Here is a 19,488-nt window from a genome sequence, read left to right as displayed (position 1 = left end):
TTGCAGCTTTCTGCCTATGTGGCAAAGTTCCATTTGATCTGCGTCTGGCGCAGGATGGTACGCAGCATCATTGTATAGGTTGTACATGGCTGGAGTCAACTATGGACTGCTGTAGATGGAAAAGCTTTCACTCCCCCAACTGCTGGCAGTTAGAAGGGTAGAACGTGTTCAGATCTCTGCAGGATAAAAAGGCGAGGATGGAATCCCCCAGGATCTATCTAGTAGACAGTTGGCTCCGCCCTCTCGGGTCTGCCCCCCCCCTTACCTGCTGCTCTTACCTGTTCAGTGTGTGAGACAAACACCTTCCTGCTGCAGCTGCCACGCTCTGCTCTCCCTCCATTCTGCCGGGTATGATCACTCCCTATCACTCCCAATTCCCATCTGCCCTATTGCTGGTGTTGATGTCTTTTATTCCTATTGCAGGTTGATCTACCATCATGAGATAGATGAGCAAAATGCTGTGATTGGCACCAGGCACCATGCATGGCATTCATCCCCACATGGTAAGTGTTACCCAATAATGGATTCATTCTACATTTGATCTCAGTTCATCCCCATCCCCCTCCTACGCGCCCAGTTTAATGAAATTATGTTGCATTCTTTTAAAAAAAATTTCTGAAGGATTTTGAAAAGTTTGAATTGGATCTTGTATAGCCATGATCCATTTGGAAATAACACATGTGATGGCAGACAGTAATATGGAAACTGATCTTCCAGGTATAGAAAGAGGGCAATCATATTTGGTAACATTGTTTTATACAGGCAGCTCAGTGGCTAAAAGATTAGCACTTCCTCCTGGCAGCACTAGGGTCATTGGTTCAAATCTCAACCACAGCACCACCTGCCTGGAGTTTGCATGTTCTCCCTGTGCTGCGTGGGTTTCCTCCGGGTACTCTGGTTTCCTTCCACACTCCAAAGACATGCTGGTAGGTTAATTGGATCCTGTCTAAATTGGCCCTAGTATATGAATGCAAGGTAGGGACCTTGGATTGTACACCCTTTGAGGGTTAAGGACTGATGTGAATGTACAATATATAACTAGAGCGCTGCACCACCTGCCTGGAGTTTGCATGTTCTCCCTGTGCGGGTTTCCTCCAGGAACTCTGTTTTCCTCCCACACTCCAAAGACATGCTGGTAGGTTAATTGGATCCTGTCTAAATTGTCCCTAGTATGTGTATGTATTAATGAAAGATAGGGACCTGAGATTGTACGCGCCTTGAGGGTTAGGGATTGATGTGAATGTACAATATATAAGTAAAGTGCTGCACCACCTGCCTGGAGTTTGCATGTTCTCCCTGTGCTGCGTGGATTTCCTCTGGGTACTCTGGTTTCCTCCCACACTCCAAAGACATGCTGGTAGGTTAATTGGCTCCTGTCTAAATTGTCCCTAGTATGTGTATTTATGAATGTAAGTTAGGGACCTGAGATTGTACACGCCTTGAGGGTTAGGGACTGATGTGAATGTACAATATATATGTAAAGCACTATCAATAGTAACAAATAACCATTTGCAGCAGTTCTAATTGTGAACTAATAAACACAACATCCTAAGTGAATAACATATGGACCGCACATAAAAATGATTTTGCACTTTGTATGCGCGGTCCATATGTTATTCACCTGTAATATAGTGTAAAAGGAAAGTATTCGGGACAGTTCACAGCAAAATGTGCTGCAGGAAACCTGCATTCCGTGTGCATTTCCTGTGCTGCATTCACAACACTCTGTAGTAGGTGTCAGTGCAATGTTAACCCCTTGGCGCTGGTGCCTCCCGGCCCTTTAAGGGTTTCAGAAGCTGGGAGGCGGGGCAGGGTTTTAGGGTCATGTGACCGCTGTGATTTGCCGTCAAGGTGGTCACATGATCAGGAAAGGTCCCGATCAAAAGAGGAGATCGGGACCTTTCCGTGAGTACCGGACATGTGTGCTGGGAGCGTGCAGGACGCTCTTAATCGCACGCAAATGTGCGGCCGCTGGGAGTCAAGGCCCAGACGCCAGGAGGTCACACATTTCTGTGCGGCCAGCACCAAGAGGTTAACCACACTCCAATTGCGGGTCACAAACCTGTGCGTTTTCCTGCCCAGGATCGCATAGTACAGAGGTACCATGCGATCCAGTGGCTCTGTGTTTTATAAAGTAATGCACATACTACTTTGCTGCGATCTGGCGCCTTTCCAGCTCAAACGAATGGGCTGAAATTGCACTGCCCCCGGATCACATGTGATGTGATTCACTGTGTGTTCCTGTGCGATTCATGGTGTGAACTGGCCCTGAAGATAACTTCACATGACTGCATGGGTGCGGAAAGTTTGCTGCATTTAAAGGCACATAAATGCAAGACTCTATGCTACAGCCACATACAAACTAGCCACTGCCAGGAATGTTGCAGAAACACAAACCCTGTACCCACATTGGTAGTACCCAGGGTCGATCAGAGGCTCCATTTGTATGGAACGGCTCAGATGAGTCATTACAGGTGATCATAGGTGGTACAAGCCAAGGATTCATACAGAGTAGTTAGGCTGCATTCAAGCTTGGCTATTTGGATTTTTGAATGTCAAAATCCACGGCAAGACGCACAAAGCACATTTGGATGGCAGTATTGTTAATGGCACCCCAAATGCAGTGCAATTTTTTTTTTTATTATTTTTGGGCAGGATTGTCACGTGTCAGAATCACATGGCAGTCTCGGCAATATGTGTGAGACTAATCAATGATGCATGGACTTCTTTTGTGCAACAATTGCACATAGGGAGGCCCATTGAAGTGAATGGGCTTCCCTTTGCGCGGCACATGGAATTGTGTGAAAATTGCATATTTAAAATCATGAGAAGGAACGCTCATTCCGGCTACGCAATATGTAAATAAGGCCTTACTGTAATCTGCCACTGCTGTTACACTTCAAAATGAAAGTGTATAGGAGGGACAGGTGACAGCTGATATCCCATAGTAAGCCTATGGGTGACGGCACCGCATAGGCATTGCAGCCATTGTCGCTGCCTCTTCTCTACACTGAAGCCGGTGCTAGGGCCCGATCATGTGACCAGAGTGGTGCACCCAGGACTGCTGTTAGAAACCACAGGGCCCCATACAGTCAACCTGACAGTCCCCCCCAACAAAAAAACACTATTCTTTAGTTATGAATGAACACAGTAAGTGATCGGGAACTCATTCATTGTGTTCATTTAGGAAAGGAAGGGGATGGTAAATATGACACATTTACAGGACCCTCCCCCCACTCTCCTTTCATTATGTGCTTGCAACAGCTTGTTGGAAGGAGAGGGGGGAAGCTGGCAGCATTGCGGAGGTGTGGGTAGTCAGGTGGGCCTGGGCAGCAGAGGGAAATGAATAGTGCACAGGGAGGCTGATGTGTGTGGGTGGGGGGGCAATCACTGGAACTGATCCCCGTATGAATTTCTCTGCAGCAGCTGAAAGCCAGCGGGAGGGAAAGGAGAAGCCAGCTTTCAGCTGCTGCAGAGAAATCCATACGGTAATGGTCCCCCTGCCATGACAATCACTTTTCCTACCCACATCCCATTCACCTAGCCTGGGCCCCCATACTGGCCTGGGCCCCATACAAGAGGACTGGTGATAACCCCTTATTCATGGCCCTGGGTGCGCCTTTAGAGTAGGTAAGTAGGCATCTTTTCTTTTACAGGGTAGATAGAACAGTCTTAGAATGGGGATGGGAGAAGTTTAGGCCTAGTTAAAAATTGACTGGAATTCCACTTTAAGGATGGCAGACTGCAATATATCACTTTTATTGTTTTGGAGATTAATACTGCTTTAGCTAGGGAAATGTCGTAAAACAAGAAAAATGGCTAGAACGTTTCAGGAGCTGCCAGTTGATATACAGACAATATCTTGATTAAATGGTTCTTTTTGTTATACAAATCTAATAAAAACAATAATAGGACAAGGAAAGGGCCAGAAACAATATAAGGCACTAAAGTTGCTTAGTAGAACATGGAAGTACCCCCAATTCCCCACCATTCAGCAAGGTCCATATACACTGATTAAAAAGTGTTCCTTTCATTTTTTTTGAGCAGCGTATAGCATCAAGTCAATAAAACTCCAGGGATATTGATCTGGTCAGTTAAGTAGCAGAGGGGGTTGTTAATCAGTTTCAGCTGCTTTGGTGATAATGAAATTAACAACAGGGCAAACAATGAGACAACCCCCAAAACAGGAATGGTTTTACAGGTGGAGGCCACTGACATTTTTTTTCCCTACTCATCTTTTCTGACTGTTTTTCACTAGTTTTGCATTTGGCTAGGGTCAGTGTCACTACTGGTAGCATGAGGCGATACCTGGACCCTACAAAGGTTGCCATGCAGTCCAACTCCTCCAGGATGGCACATCAATACGTTTCATTGCCAGAAGGTTTGCTGTGTCTCCCAGCACAGTCTCAAGAGCATGGAGGAGATTCCAGGAGACAGGCAGTTACTCTAGGAGAGCTGGACAGGGCCATAGATGGTCCTTAACCCATCAACAGGACTGGTATCTGCTCCTTTGTGCAAGGAGGAACAGGATGAGCACTGCCAGAGCCCTACAAAATTACCTCCAGCAGGCCACTGGTGTGAATATCTGACCGAACAATCAGAAACAGACTTCATGAGGGTGGCCTGAGGGCCCGACGTCTTCTAGTGGGCCCTGTGCTCACTGCCCGGCACCATAGAGCTTGATTGGCATTTGCCATTGAACACCAGAACTGACAGGTCCACCACTGGCACCCTGTGCTTTTCACAGATGAGAGCAGGTTCACCCTGAGCACATGTGACAGACATGAAGGGGTCTGGAGAAGCTGTGGAGAATGTTATGCTGCCTGTAACATCGTTCAGCATGACCGTTTTAGTGGTGGGTCAGTGATGGTCTGGGGAGGCATATCCATGGAGGGAAGCACAGACCTCTACAGGCTAGACAATGGCACCCTGACTGCCATTAGGTATCAGGATGAAATCCTTGGACCGACTGTCAGGCGCTATGATGGTGCAGTAGATCCTGGATTCCTCCTGGTGCATGACAATACCCGGCTTCATGTGGCGAGAGTATGCAGGCAGTTCCTGGAAGATGAAGGAATTGATACCATTGAATGGACCACATGCTCGCCTGACCTAAATCCAATAGAACACCTCTGTGATAAAATGTTTTGGTCTAACACTGCCAGGTTGCACCTCAGACTGTCCAGCTCAGGGATACCCTGGTCCAGATCTGGGAGGAAATACTCCAGGACACCATCTGTTGTCTCATTCGGAGCATGCCCCGGCGTTGTCAGGCATGCATACAAGCACATGGGTGCCATACAAACTACTGAGTACCATTTTGAGTTTCTGCAATGAAATTTCAGCAAAATGGACTAGCCTGCTGCATCATTTTTACACTTTGATTTTTCGGGGTGTCTTTGAATTCAGTCCTCTGTAGGTTGATAATTTTCATTTCCATTAAATGATGGGGCATCCTTACGTACCTAATACATTACCCAGTCCATATCAGTATGGATATCCAGCATGAGATTTTTCCCCACTGAGATCTGATGTGTTTTCAAAGTGTTCCTTTAATATTTTTGAGCAGTGTATTCTAAGGCAGAATGATCTATACAGCATCAGCCGATACTGAAGTACAAAGATCATTCTCTTCTATGGTTTGTGGAATCCTATAGCTCTGTGCATTCCATTTTTTATGTGTCATTATTAAATACATAAAAATAAAGTTTTTATCAAGATGATATATGTCTCTATATCTTTGGTAGTACCTGAAAAGTCTCAGCAATCCTTCTTGTATTATGAAGTAAAACATAGAAGCCCAGGGAAGGGGACACATTTATTCCCATCTCATACTTCTATCACTGCTATTTGCAGGTACATCCTGGTGCCTGGGGCTCAGATCCGGATTGACAATTAACTGCTAGGCACATAGTGACTGCCTTGAAGAGGAACCAAGCAGTCTGGAAGAGGTCTCTAGTCAGACAAAGGCCATCTCTGAGCTGCCTCTCCTGAGAACTCCACGCTGCCGGACAGGTGAGTGAGCAAACATTTCTGTGTCTTAAGGGTTTGTTCACATCAGCAAACGGGGTGGTAAAAGAAGATGGTCAAACCATGATTTTACTGCTGCCCCCTATTTGGCCACTTAAAGAAGGGAATGCAGCTGCTTAGAACTGTACAGATGCCAAGGCTTTGATTCTTTTCTTTGCATCCATGCCAAAAAAAAAAACTGCATGTTGCATTCAGTGGGTGATATCACTTCCGAATGTTACTGATTTAAGTATATGGAGTATGCTGTAACTGGTGGTGTAGCATTAATGGGTTAAAACAGATGGCAAAGAAGGGACATGCTGCCTCCTCACCACCTGTCAAATGCTTCTGAAATGTAATCTACCTTGGCTCGCTTTTCAAAGGGGTGGCAAGGGTTCAGCATGTATGAACGAGCCCCTAAAGGGTTAGTCCACTCAAGAACGAGTGCTATCCATTTTATGGGAGAGGTAAACCTGAAAGTTTAATGTATCTCTTCGGAATTCTGTTGCTGAGATCTCTGTGATGTGGTCTGCACACCTGCTGTGGTTATTATAAGGGGCCCCCCACTTTCCCTGCAGAATGTTTATTTTCTATTATGGAGGATGTGACAGGAGGAGCTGGAATACAGAGGTGGTCAGGAACACCCAAAACTCCCAGATGGACAGGAAGAGTGGTGGGAATTGTGGCAGGAAGAGATCACTGTTGGAGTAGCCAACCCACAAAAGAAGCCTGGAGCTGATCTGGCCCACCAAGCTCCAAATGGACCTAAAACATCACTTTTCAGTGAAACGACACTAACACCCCGGTCACATCGGGTGCGACTTGCATGCCATGCGACTTACAAATCATATGCCAAGGCACACCCTATTGTCCGCAATTAGAGCGGTCAAGCCGGAGCCAAACCGATTTCTAAAGTAGTACATGCACTACTTTTGGTATGATTTGCAAAGACATCCGTGTCAGATGTCTTACAAATCGCACCTGAAATCGGCAGGTCCCCCGACTTTGAAATCATGCGACTTCACTGTAAGTCACACGATTTCAAAGTCGGGCTTGATGTGACTGGGTAGAAGGCTCCGTTCCCATCTATGCAGTTTGTATTTTGTCTGTTTTGCAGTGCTTTTTGCAGTTTGTTTTGCGTTTTTTTTTCTTCATGTGTTTTTGCCACATTTTGCTCAACTTTTTTTTTTTTTCCAAAGCGGAATTTTTTTTTTTAGTTGGGCAGAATAATAACGCAAAACGCAGCACTATGCATTTCGCCATATTCTCCATTTTACTCTATTGTAGTAAAAATGCTGCTTTTTGCTTTTTAAAAAGTCCCTGACCATTTCCACAGCAGCTCAAAAAAGCATAGATGTGAACATGTTCCATAGTGTTTTGGATGCGGTCGCTTACCGACTACAGCTGTTGTGATCTACCAGTGAGCCTAATTAATGTGAGAATACGTGCACGTAGAAGTAAGACACTAGCACATAAATGCAGTTCGCCAACTTCCTAAAATTCTGTTTTATTGAGGAACTAACAGTAACATTTATAGGTCTCATGATGCAGGCAAAGCATATACATTGAGTGAAAAGTCCACTAGGTTTCTGTGTGTTCTTTCATCCGTGTTGATATCTTCCAATCATTGTCCCCAAAACGTCTCATTCCCTTTTATGGGGGTTGTTTACGTTAAAAGATACTTTTCTTCTAATGAGTCACCTAGGGTGAGACTCCGGATGAAGGCGCCATCTTAATTATCATCATTGTTCTGTCAACCTATATCTGATTGTTTACTTAAGAGAATAAGGAATTTAGAGAGAGAGAGAAGCAGAAAGTAGCAAGACTATAAAATTGTCATTTTACTGATCATCTAATAAAACGTGGACTGTCTATCGCAATCCACTACAATAGGAAAGCATGTTAAATGGACTGTAGTGCGTTTCTGCAAAAAAGCACTAAAAAAAACGCATTGGTGTGAACGGAGCCTTAGACCCCATGTACACAGGACACTTCTGAACGATGGAAACTGACTGCTGGAAAATGTAGGTTAAAAACGTCTGTTTAGCCGCGTTTGCATAACGCGTTTAGAAGCTTTTTTTAAAGATAAGCACAGGAGAACCTCCTAAATACCCAGAATGCACTGAAAAGTGGTAAATTATTAACTATTTCACAATGTTTCAGAGAAATACAGAGAGTAGAAGCAGAGACAGAAGTATGTGTTGAGATTAGCTTAGGTGTGAGTTGCTCGTTAACATTTCTTTTGTTTCCAAGGGTGGGAAAGGTGTCTCCTGGAGTGAGTCACTAAGTCCACCTGGCAGGGGGTCTTCATGAGGAATTTGAGGTGTGAATAGTCATTAACATATCTTTTGTTTCCAAGGGTGGGAGAGGTCTGAGGTGTGAATTGGTCATTACAATGTGTGACAAGCTTGGTATGAACATCCTGTGTTCAGTGTTTTGTCCATCTGAGTACCTTGAAAACACTTTGCATGCATTTTTCATGATGAAAAAAGGCTCTGGACAGCATTGGGAACTGAAAGAGTTAAAAAAAATTTCACATGCAAACGCTTATAAATGCGATTTGAGTTTGAAACGCTGATAAAATCGATTGCTGAATGCAAGTTTTCTGCGTAAAAAAAAAAAAAAAAAGACTAAACTCAAATGCCTGTAAAACGACTGTAAACGATGATTTGTACATGGAAACAGGAAAACGGTGAGTTCTGGGGCTGCTGAAAAAAAAACGCTGAACAGCTCCTAAATGTGAGTTTATCAGCTGCAGTGTACATGAGCCTTACATTGGGCGGAGAGTACAAAAATGCCCGGTACATCTAATGGAAGGTTCACTTTAAATTTGAAATGGCAACTGCAGATCCCTCTGACTTCAGTTTTTATGAATGATAAATGCTGAATCAAAAGAAAAGCTGTAGATAATGTGGAGGAGATAACATGGCAGGGCACTTCCTGAGCAGATGGCTGCAGAATGGGAGGAGGAAGTGGAAGAGGGCAAAGTTCTGTGGACACAGTTTGTGTGTTTTACAACAGCTAAAACTTTAGGAACCCTGGGCGTTGTTTCTAAAGACCATCCACAAAACAGAGCACAAAATGCAGAGCATTTCGATATTCTCTTTAATAGTGTATGCATCTAAGCCATTATATTCCCTTTGGCACTTTTTGAAGCAACCCACAGCTTGGGAGTTTGAGACTTCATTGTCCACACAATTTTCCCATGCCAACGCGGGTGAAGGCCTAGGAGCTTACACCTTTAATCCTTTCTTTGCCGAGCCAATACATTTTATACCTTCACAGTGCCCTTAAAAACAGAGACAATGACAGTCTCTGTATTTCTGCCTTGATTTTTGCAGGTTCTTTGTTGCCTCTTAGTTACTTTGCAACAGGATTTATTCACCCATTAGCTGGCCATAAACATCGAATGTTACTTTCTGTGGACGTGCACCTGCATGCATTTTGCGAGAAGTGTTCAGGGGGATAAAAAAATGCCACAAAGGTGACTTTGGAGAGGCCCTTTATGAGTATAATTTACACGTCTAATAAAATAAATTAATATTCTAGCCAATAGAATGAGTTTATGCTCATATGCTTATAAATGCCACACACCAGCTATATTACCAATATACACTATATTGCCAAAACTATTGGGACACCTGCCTTTACACGCACATGAACTTTAATGGCATCCCAGTCTTAGTCCGTAGGGTTCAATATTGAGTTGGCTCACCCTGTGCAGCTATAACAGTTTCAACTCTTATGGGAAGGCTGTCCACAAGGTTTAGGAGTGTGTCTTTGGGAATGTTTGACCATTCTTCCAGAAACTCATTTGTGAGGTCAGGCACTGATGTTGGATGAGAAGGCCTGGCTCGCAGTCTCCGCTCTAATTCATCCCAAAGGTGTTCTCTTGGGTTGAGGGCAGGCCAGTCAAGTTCCTCAAACGCAAAACTCGCTCATCCATGTCTTTATGGACCTTGCTTTGTGCACTGGTGCGCAGTCATGTTGGAACAGGAAGGCGCCTTAAGAGTTCCCTTCACTGGAACTAAGGGGCCAAGTCCAACCCGAGAAACAACCCCACACCATAATCCCCCTCCACCAAACTTTACACTCAGCAGTCAAATACTGTTCTCCTGGCAACAGCCAAACCCAGACACGTCCATTGGATTGCCAGACAGAGAAGCACGATTCATCACTCCAGAGAACACGTCTCCACTGCTCTAGAGTCCAGTGGCGGCTTGCTTTACACCACTGCATCTGACGCTTTGCATTGCACTTGGTGATGTAAGGCTTGGATGCAGCTGCTCGGCCATGAAAACCCATTCCATGAAGTTCTCTACACACCGTTGTGCTAATCTGAAGGCCACATGAAGTTTGGAGGTCTTTAGCTATTGCCTCTGCAGACAGTTGGTGACTTCTGCACACCTCAGCATGCACTGACCCCGCTCTGTCATTTTACATGGCCTACCACTTTGTGGCTGAGTTGCTGTGGTTCCCAGTTGCTTCCACTTTGTTATAATACCACTAACAGTTGACCGTGGAATATTTAGTAGCAAGGAAATTTCACAGATGGACTTATTGCACAGGTGGCAACCTATCACAGTACCACACTTAAATTCACTGAGCTCCTGAGAGCGACCCATTCTTTCACAAATGTTTGTAGAAACAGTCTGCATGCCTAGATGCTTGATTTTATACACCTGTGGCCATGGAGGTGATTGGAACACCTGAATTCAATGATTTGGAGGGATGTCCCAATACCTTTTGGCTATGTAGTCTATATGAAATTTAAAAAAAACCCACATATTTGGAGCATACCTATGTGCATGAGGTCTTAAGCTGAACTATAGGCAGATATTGAATACACAAAGTGAGGTAGCTCTGTATCATTTTATTACATTCTTAAATTTGTTTTTTAAAAGCAAAAAGTGTAAGTTCTTGAATTTGACCTGATATCAGCCTTTTGCAGTCACTGTACAGTAGAGATGAAGTATGAGAGAAAGAAGTAGCACATGGAACCAATGAGTTAATGTGCTGACAAGGAGCATGCTGGCAGGAGGAAAGAGCAGAGTGACAGAGAATGAGCTCATCACTGTGCTACTTATACCATTACTGTCCAGTCACAGGCTGGGCGCATCCAGGGAGACCTGACTTCAGACAAGGCAGCTTGAACAATGCTGGCCATCATACTGAGGACAATCTGTGGCGGAAAAACGTTCTGTTGGAAATGTCTAGATTGAAGGTGAACATTGCAACAAAAGCTTACATAGTGATTGTAATTTGTAATAGCTATTTTAATCAGGTAGGCTTTGCACTATATAGTTGGTAAATCTAAATTAAATTGTACAGACTGTAAAGCAGGCCATAGATGGTTCAACTCTTGGCTGCGTCAGCAAGGACCAGCTGAGATCCAATCCATGTACGGGTAGACTGATTGTGCCAAGTCAATCCATTGATCAACTTGGGTACAACCAGCATGTCGTATATCTAGCATATTATTGCCAGCAATAATCACATGTCTATACTATCTGCTCTGTGCAGTGGTTTTAAACAGAACAGCCCTGATCCTCTTCTTTTCGGGTCTCCGCCAGGAAAGGCCCTTGCTGCTGGTCTATGCGTCCATAAGACACATACAGCCGTAACTCGGCTCCCCCCCCTCCTCTCCTCATTGGCTCACTGACTGTTATTGACAGCAGCGGGAGCCAATGGGCTGTCTCACCCTATGAGGAGAAAGAGTCCTGAGACAGCAGAGGCTGTTGAGGAGGGGGCTCAGGCAAGGACTGGGGGGCCCACTGCACACAGGTTGTTTTTTTTTTGTTTACCTTCCTGTATGGAATACGTGAAGGTAAAAAACCTTGAGCCTTTAGAACCACTTTAACGTTCATGTAATCCTTAAAGTGATCCTCAAAAAATAAAGTGAAGAAAGTCTACTCCATGTTGTATAGTGTTGGGATTTTGACATTGAAATTTTCCAAAAAGAGAGAGTCAATGAGAAGTTTTAAAAAATGATGGGACCTGCAATACAGTCGATCTCCACTGAGTTAATTGCCATTATCCCTCAGTGCTCCTGTTGGCAGGTGAATGTTAATACTACACAATGATGAATTTACCAAACTTATCTCAATAAACTGCTCCCTTCTTAACTCACAACTGCAGCGCTAGGTAATCAGGGTTACACATGTATGCCGCATCTGTAGGACTTGGGCAGTGAAAGGCAATGCCCTACAGGAGTCAGAAGTAGAAAAGTATTTGTATTTTGGTTACTTTCACATATTCCATGATAAAAATTTTATTTTTTTTTTCCACAGAAGGGGAAAATCCACTTTAATGGTTGTATTGGCTTGCACAACAAATGATACACAAGACATTGCCATGGCAGACGCTGCAAAGTTGGACCCAGACTACGAGTGCCCTATCTGCTGGAACCCTTACAATAACACCTTCCGGATGCCCAAACTCTTAACATGTCACCACTCCTTTTGTTTGGAGTGCTTGGCCCGTCTGAGCTTTGCCACTCATATTCACAACCGGCTGCAATGCCCGCTGTGTCGCCAAACCACAACTCTCCATTTAGATCAGACTGTTACAGACTTACCCACCAACACTGCCATACTAGGCCAGCTTAAGCTAGAGCCAGAGAGAAATGGACTATGTGCTAGAGGAGATGCCAAGAGGCTAAATTTCTTCCAGCGGCCACCCTCCGTCTATACCCTCAACATGGGTCAAGACACGGGGTCCATAGATGATACTTACCAGACGGACCTCCAGCCCACATTAGCCACCATTCCCTCAGATGAATCTTCCTGGCAGTGTTTCCACAACCCTCAGTTCCGGATGTTCTCTTACCTCATGATTACCATGCTGGTGGTGAGCTTGCTTTTAATATTTTCTATCTTCTGGACTCGTAAGATGTTATGGGGACCAGGTTGATGCGATTCAGAGGCATAATGATGCTAATGTCACAACACACCCCCTACTGCTATGTGAACTTTCCATCTGCGCAAGTTGAAGAATGTACAGGACAAAAACAAAACGGGACGCAACTTCAACTGCCAACGAGTCCTCATATTTATATTGCTAAAGTGGGCTTTAAATGATTGTTAAGCTAAATTGAAACCCGAACAGGAATAAAAAGGTTGGCTCTTACATTGCCATGTGACAACGCCTGGGATTGGCGATTGGCTGCTCAGACAGAGCGCTGAATTATTGGAGGTCGGGGAGTATCATAGAGTGCCTTTATACAGCCATACTGGCTCCAGAGGCAAAGGAGTGGAATGAAAGTACATGTGATAGTTAGACAGAATACATGTTTACTTTTAAGCCTTTGCGTCTCCCTACAAATATATAAAAGCCAGAAAATTTGAATTTGTTCATTGAATGGGATTTCTCTGGCTCTGACCAGCCCGTTGTTTCTTGGAGACCTCTGGACCTTAGCTGTGGGTTCTGAATATAGGAAGTGTAGGTATGATATCTCTGCCTGAGCAGCTAATAAGTGATGGTTTCCTACACAACACCCACCACTGGCCAAGTGCTACTCGCCTAGGCAAGCTCCATGCCAGCATCTTCCAAGTTCAGGATCTTCAACCCATCTTGATTGGTCAGGCCAGGATTGCATAACTAGTACTACAGTTCATGAGCAAGAAAGTGAACTCGCCCAAACACTTAGCAGTTACTGGGATTGTACACTGAGCTGTATTGTGCACAGTTCCCAAGGAGAAAGGTAAGAATCCTTCTTGCAGAAGAGACAAAGTGGGGAAATTACTAAAGCTGGCCACAGATGGAGCAAAATTTGGCCAGGTCAGCAGAGATTGGCTGAAATTCGATCTATGTGTGGCATTGCCTGTTCGACAGAGGTCAATCTTTAGATCAAATTCTATCGAATGGGAACGCTGGAAAACGTTTGTCAATCAACACCTATAGCTGCTGATCAGTGTATTCTGACAGCGGAGAATCCCACTGTCAGAACACGTCTCAAGTAGGAAGATTTCTCTGTCCACCTTGCTTGGTTTTTTTTTTTTTTTCTTTCACATCTAAACATCTATAGCCAGCTTAATGCTGGAGCACACAGAATCTGGAGCAACTGTGCATGGCAACCAATCAGCTTCTGGCTTTCATTTTCAAAACTTAAGATATGGCCAGAAGCTGGTTGATTACTAAAGCTCAGCTACTCCAGATTCTGTCTGCTGTAGCTAATCCTTCCCTATGTATGTCTGTTCTGCAATAAACAAACCTTCCTGCTCACAAATGTTATATATTTCCCTACATTTCTGCCTTAAATACACATTTACCCCCCCCCCCAAAAAAAACCCACTTCTTTAAGTTGGATAAAAACAAAACTTTCTGGAAACTTTTGGTCATTTTTGCCCCATGGGGGCAAAATTTCCTTACTGACCCAGCAAATCTATTCTTGTTTCAAATCGTTCTATATATTCCTTCAGTAATTATAACTGAATTTGTTGTAAGAGAACTATCCAGTCCTCTTAAAAAGTAAAATATAAATATATATGTATATATTATATACATACTCACACACACACACACACACACTCAAAAGCCAGTTTATTAGGTACACCTGTTCAATTGCTTGGTAATACAAATTGCTAATCAATCACATGGCAGCAGCTCAATGCATTTAGGCACGTAGACATGGCAAAGATGTCTTGCTGAAGTTCAAATCGAGCATCAGAATGGGGAAGAGAGGGGATTTAAGTGACTTTGAGCGTGGCATGTTTGTTGGTGCCAGACGGGCTGGTCTGAATATTTCAGAAACTGCTGTTCTGCTGGGATTTTCATGCACAACCATCTCTAGGGTTTACAGAGAATGGTCCGAAAAAGAGAAAATATTCAGTGAGTGGCAGTTGTGTGGTTGAAAATGCCTTGTAGATGTCAGAGGAGAGTGGGCAGACTCATTGCTGTGCCATTCAGATTGCAGGGTCAGAATTTGCAAACAACATGAAAACATCCTGCCTTGTATCTATGGTTGTGGTGATGTAATGGTATGGGGGGAAATTTTCTTGACATTAGCAAGGTGTACCTAATAAAGTGGCCGATGAGTGTGTGTGCATGTGTGTGTATATATATATATATATACACACAGTATCTATGGCCAGCCTAATGCTGGCGCACACAGAATCTGGGAGCAACTGTGCATGGCAACCAATCAGCTTCTGGCTTTCATTTTCAAAATTTAAGATAAGGCTAGAAGCTGGTTGATTACTAAAGCTCAGCTGCTCCAGATTCTGTCTGCTCTAGCTAATCCTTCCCTATGTATGTCTGTTCTGCAATAAACAAACATTCCTGCTCACAAATGTTATATATTTCCCTACATTTCTGCCTTAAATACACATTTACCCCCCCCCTCCCCCCCCAAAAAAACCCCCACTTCTTTAAGTTGGTTAACAACAAAACTTTCTGGAAACTTTTGGTCATTTTTGCCCCATGGGGGCAAAATTTCCTTACTGACCCAGCAAATCTATTCTTGTTTTAAATAGTTCTATATATTCCTTCAGTAATTATAACTGAATTTGTTGTAAGAGAACTATCCAGTCCTCTTAAAAAATAAAATATAAATATATTATACACATATCCATACTCACACACTCAAAAGCCAGTTTATTAGGTACACCTGTTCAATTGCTTGGTAACACAAATTGCTAATCAATCAGATGGCAGCAGCTCAATGCATTTAGGCACGTAGACATGGCAAAGACGTCTTGCTGAAGTTCAAATCGACCATCAGAATGGGGAAGAGAGGGGATTTAAGTGACTTTGAGCGTGGCATGGTTGTTGGTGCCAGATGGGCTGGTCTGAGTATTTCAGAAACTGCTGATCTGCTAGGATTTTCATGCACAACCATCTCTAGGGTTTACAGAGAATGGTCCGAAAAAGAGAAAATATTCAGTGAGTGGCAGTTGTGTGGTTGAAAATGCCTTGTTGATGTCAGAGGAGAGTGGGCAGACTCGTTGCTGTGCCATTCAGATGGAAGGGTCAGAATTTGCAAACAACATGGAAACATGGATCCATCTTGCCTTGTATCTATGGTTGTGGTGGTCAAATGGTGTGGGGGGAAATTTTCTTGGCACTAGCAAGGTGTACCTAATAAAGTGGCCGATGAGTGTGCATGTATATATATATATAATTGTTTTTGCCATAACTACCTCATGTTGTATATTCTGCAGTTTAACCATTCTTAAAGCAAATAACCCCTTCCTACACCAATGTCTTCCTTGTCCTTGCTACAGTCACAAGAATAAAAAGTTAATCTGCCAAATTTTCACAATATCTTTGGATATTAATTAGATTTGTAAGACATCTTTTTTCTATACCAGCAAACCCTGATTTTCTAACTTTTCACTAGAAGACCTAAGGAAGACAAAGGCTTACTTAAGAGTCTCCTCTCACCAAAGAGGTCTGAAACAATAATTCCAGGCAACAACTATGCTAAAAACAGAATATCCATCCAGCCAACTTAATCTGTAATCCACCGCAGTCAAATTCCAGAAAGCTCATCATATGTGAAGTGGATAGGTCTGTTTTCTAAAGCCCGTGTTCGTAACTTGTTCTCTTCTGCCTTGTGCTTGACCAATCACATTCAGTCCTTCCAAGGCAGGCTTGTATATCTAATAAGTTCTGACATGGATACATGAGACAATGAGGGTCTTGCAGCGGGTGAGCTTGAGAATGGCTCTCGTGCATTACAAATGGGTACATAAAAAGGGGTCCGAGATTATTAAAGTTGGCCATAGAGGACTCAGATTTTTCTTTTCTATCAGCCAAGTGAGATGGAGGCATTCTCCTCACTGCACTATTTTATTTTGACGGGACCTGTCAGAAAACACTGATTAGCGCTGAAGCCGATTGGCCGCATACAACGATCAAACGAAAATTTACCTTCAGTTCGAGAGAAGTCGATCATTAGATAGATTCCTCTTGCATGGGAACGGCCATAGATGGATCCATTCGGCTGAACTGGCCGAAGTTCAGTTCAGCAATGGCCAGCTATACAGAAATCAGCAGGATAGATACAATACATACAACCACCTAGCAGGTATAGAATAAATGTCAGCTAACATCAAGCATAATACAACAAAGATGTACACTTCATTGTTGAATAACAGCAAAGAACATACATGCATATAGGTGCAATGAGCTACACTTAAAAAGTGCTGATGTTCAGAAATACATACAGGAATGCAATACCCAGAATAGAGTAAAAAAGGAAAGCGGAGCCAGATCCTGGTGAAAAGAGAGAGGAGGAGGAAAAAAAAACACAAAACGTTTTGGGAACCCAAAAACCCCCTCTCTCAAGAACCTCCAACCAGCTTTCCTTTTTTACTCTATTCTGGGTATTGCATTCCTGTATGTATTTCTGAACATCAGCACTTATACATTTTAAGTGTTACTAAACCCACAACAGTAAAATCAGTCTGTATATGCAGTAAACAAAAAAAAAGTTGCACAAATAGTGAAAAATAGCTGCTGGAAAACAATCAGGTCAATTGTATACAAATATTATTAATAAATTGCCGCGCTCAGATATAACAACTGGGAAACTATCACAACACTATAAGTGAGAACATAAATGAGTCCAAATGTAGAAATAAATAGTCCTAGTGTTATGAACCATATTGTAGAAAGACGCACAAGCTCCACCCAGTACAGTGGCTAAATGGTTAGCACTTCCACCTGGCAGTACTAGAGTCATTGGTTCAAATCCCAACTACAGCACCACCTGCCTGGAGTTTGCATGTTCTCCCTGTGCCATGGGTTTGTGACTCTTTCACAAGGGTCCATATGTTCTGACGAGAGTCCTACCATTTTTTGGTGATGGAGCACTAATTATATTGAAGACACATGGTGATCTACTATATGGTTCATAGCACTGTGACTATTTTCTACATTTGGACTTATTTATGTTATCACTTATACGTTTGTGATAGTTTACCAGTTGATATTTGAGCGCAACAATTTATAATATTTGTATATGCACTAAAGCTTGCTTGTTATACTCACTGTGGAACCTAAGGGGTTAATCCTCTGCATTGTGTAAAAAGGCCATTTGATCCTGACTTCTCTGCTCTGCGCCTCCTCTTGTTCAAAATGTCCAGTCTTATCTCCTGATAAGACAGACTGAATTGTAGCCATTCTGCACATGCTCAGTTCGCTGTGTATTGCTAGAGAGGTTTTTTTTTTTCTTGGGAGAGTACATATATGTGATCAGCACAGGGCCAATCAGCACTGTCCAGACAAGAGGTCAGGGGTCCTGCATCCTCCTAGAGCAGAAAGAAAACTCTTTCTACAAGCTTTAACCAGTGCTCTGTTGAACACTGATAGAAGTCACAAGACTGCTCTAACTGCTGATGAGAAAAGGTATTTAACAGTTTTTATTTACTAAAAGTATTGCATTTCCATGCTGTGTGTACTGTGAAAGACCAGATATATTGAATGCAGGGTCCTGGGTTTAGTAACACTTTAAGTGTAGCTCATTGCACATATATGCATGCATGTTCTTTGCTGTTATTCAACAATGAAGTGTACATTCTTGTTGTATTATGCTTGATGTTAGATGACATACTTGGTTTTCTATACCTGCTAGGTGATTGTATGTATTGTATATGCCTAATATGAACTTATTGCTAAAGCAGTTTGGCTATGTGGTGTGCTTCCTCTATACATTAGAAACAAGCATACCTCCAGTGAAGGCCCACATCCTGACCTGCATATTTTGCAACTCACTAGTACTAACTCACTACTATGTGCTCCAGTGCTGAGCCAAAAGTAAATGGTGGATCCACCCAAAAGAGAGATTGAAATTCAATGCCAATGAAACGTGTGATGCAGTTCACTGCCTGCCTGAAGGAGACCTTCCAGTTTTGTAAAGGATCCCAGCTGCTGAGATATCTGTAAAATAAACACTATCAAAACTGGACTTTATGAAAAACATTTCTTTTATTGTAACTAATAAAAATACAAGAAGAAAAACTGAACATTTCTGCTCTGTGATACTAAGGTGTCTTCCATTATGAGAGTTTGAACACTTCGTGATGCTCTGGTACAAACGGCTTGATAATTGTCCTTTTGTCATAAATGTCACTCGGCCATCCACAGCTTAAAAGTTCTATCGTAGGAGCAGGTGGCAATAAGCTCCCCATCATGTGAGATATCCAGCCCCATCACCTTACCCTCGTGTCCAGCCAGGGTCTTCAGTGGAGACCAGAGAGGGTGAGTCCACACTTTGGCTGTATTATCATAGGCTCCTGTCAGGAGATACTGACCATTCGTAGCTGCAAGATAAGAGAGAGTGGTGGGCTATTTTCATGTAGACCAAGTATACTGCTCCAATAGAGTATCAAGTCAAAGGTCACAAAGGATCCAACACACCCTGGCACAGACGATCACAGAGTACATTTCCTGAGACATCACAGAGTATGCAGCTTGTCCGTTTACTAGAGACAGGGGACTTCGAGAATGCAGCTTATTCTTTCACTAGATACATCA

General features: G+C 43.1%; 2 protein-coding genes across 2 annotated transcripts in view; one reads left to right on the top strand and one right to left on the bottom strand.

The window, feature by feature from the left end:
* Positions 1-295: 295 nt before the first annotated feature.
* On the top strand, positions 296-18,977 carry RNF183 (ring finger protein 183). The gene is made up of 4 exons (XM_089675196.1): positions 296-348; positions 424-503; positions 5,857-6,015; positions 12,300-18,977. The coding sequence occupies exon 4, from the start codon at positions 12,319-12,321 to the stop codon at positions 12,919-12,921; it is 603 nt and encodes a 200-aa protein (XP_089531322.1). The 5' UTR covers positions 296-348; positions 424-503; positions 5,857-6,015; positions 12,300-12,318; the 3' UTR covers positions 12,922-18,977.
* Positions 18,921-19,488, bottom strand: part of PRPF4 (pre-mRNA splicing tri-snRNP complex factor PRPF4) — a 46,459-nt gene continuing 45,891 nt past the window's right edge. The window contains exon 14 of the mRNA XM_089675194.1: positions 18,921-19,274. Coding sequence (XP_089531320.1) covers positions 19,081-19,274 — 194 coding nt within the window. The 3' untranslated portion in view covers positions 18,921-19,080. The remainder of the gene's footprint in view (positions 19,275-19,488) is intronic.

Source organism: Staurois parvus, unplaced genomic scaffold, assembly GCF_062004578.1.
Source record: "Staurois parvus isolate SC_StPar_1 unplaced genomic scaffold, SC_StPar_1.0 ptg000154l, whole genome shotgun sequence".
NCBI lineage: Eukaryota > Metazoa > Chordata > Amphibia > Anura > Ranidae > Staurois > Staurois parvus.
The sequence above is the reverse complement of the archived record's forward strand: the minus strand, read 5'-3'. Positions and strand labels throughout refer to the sequence as shown.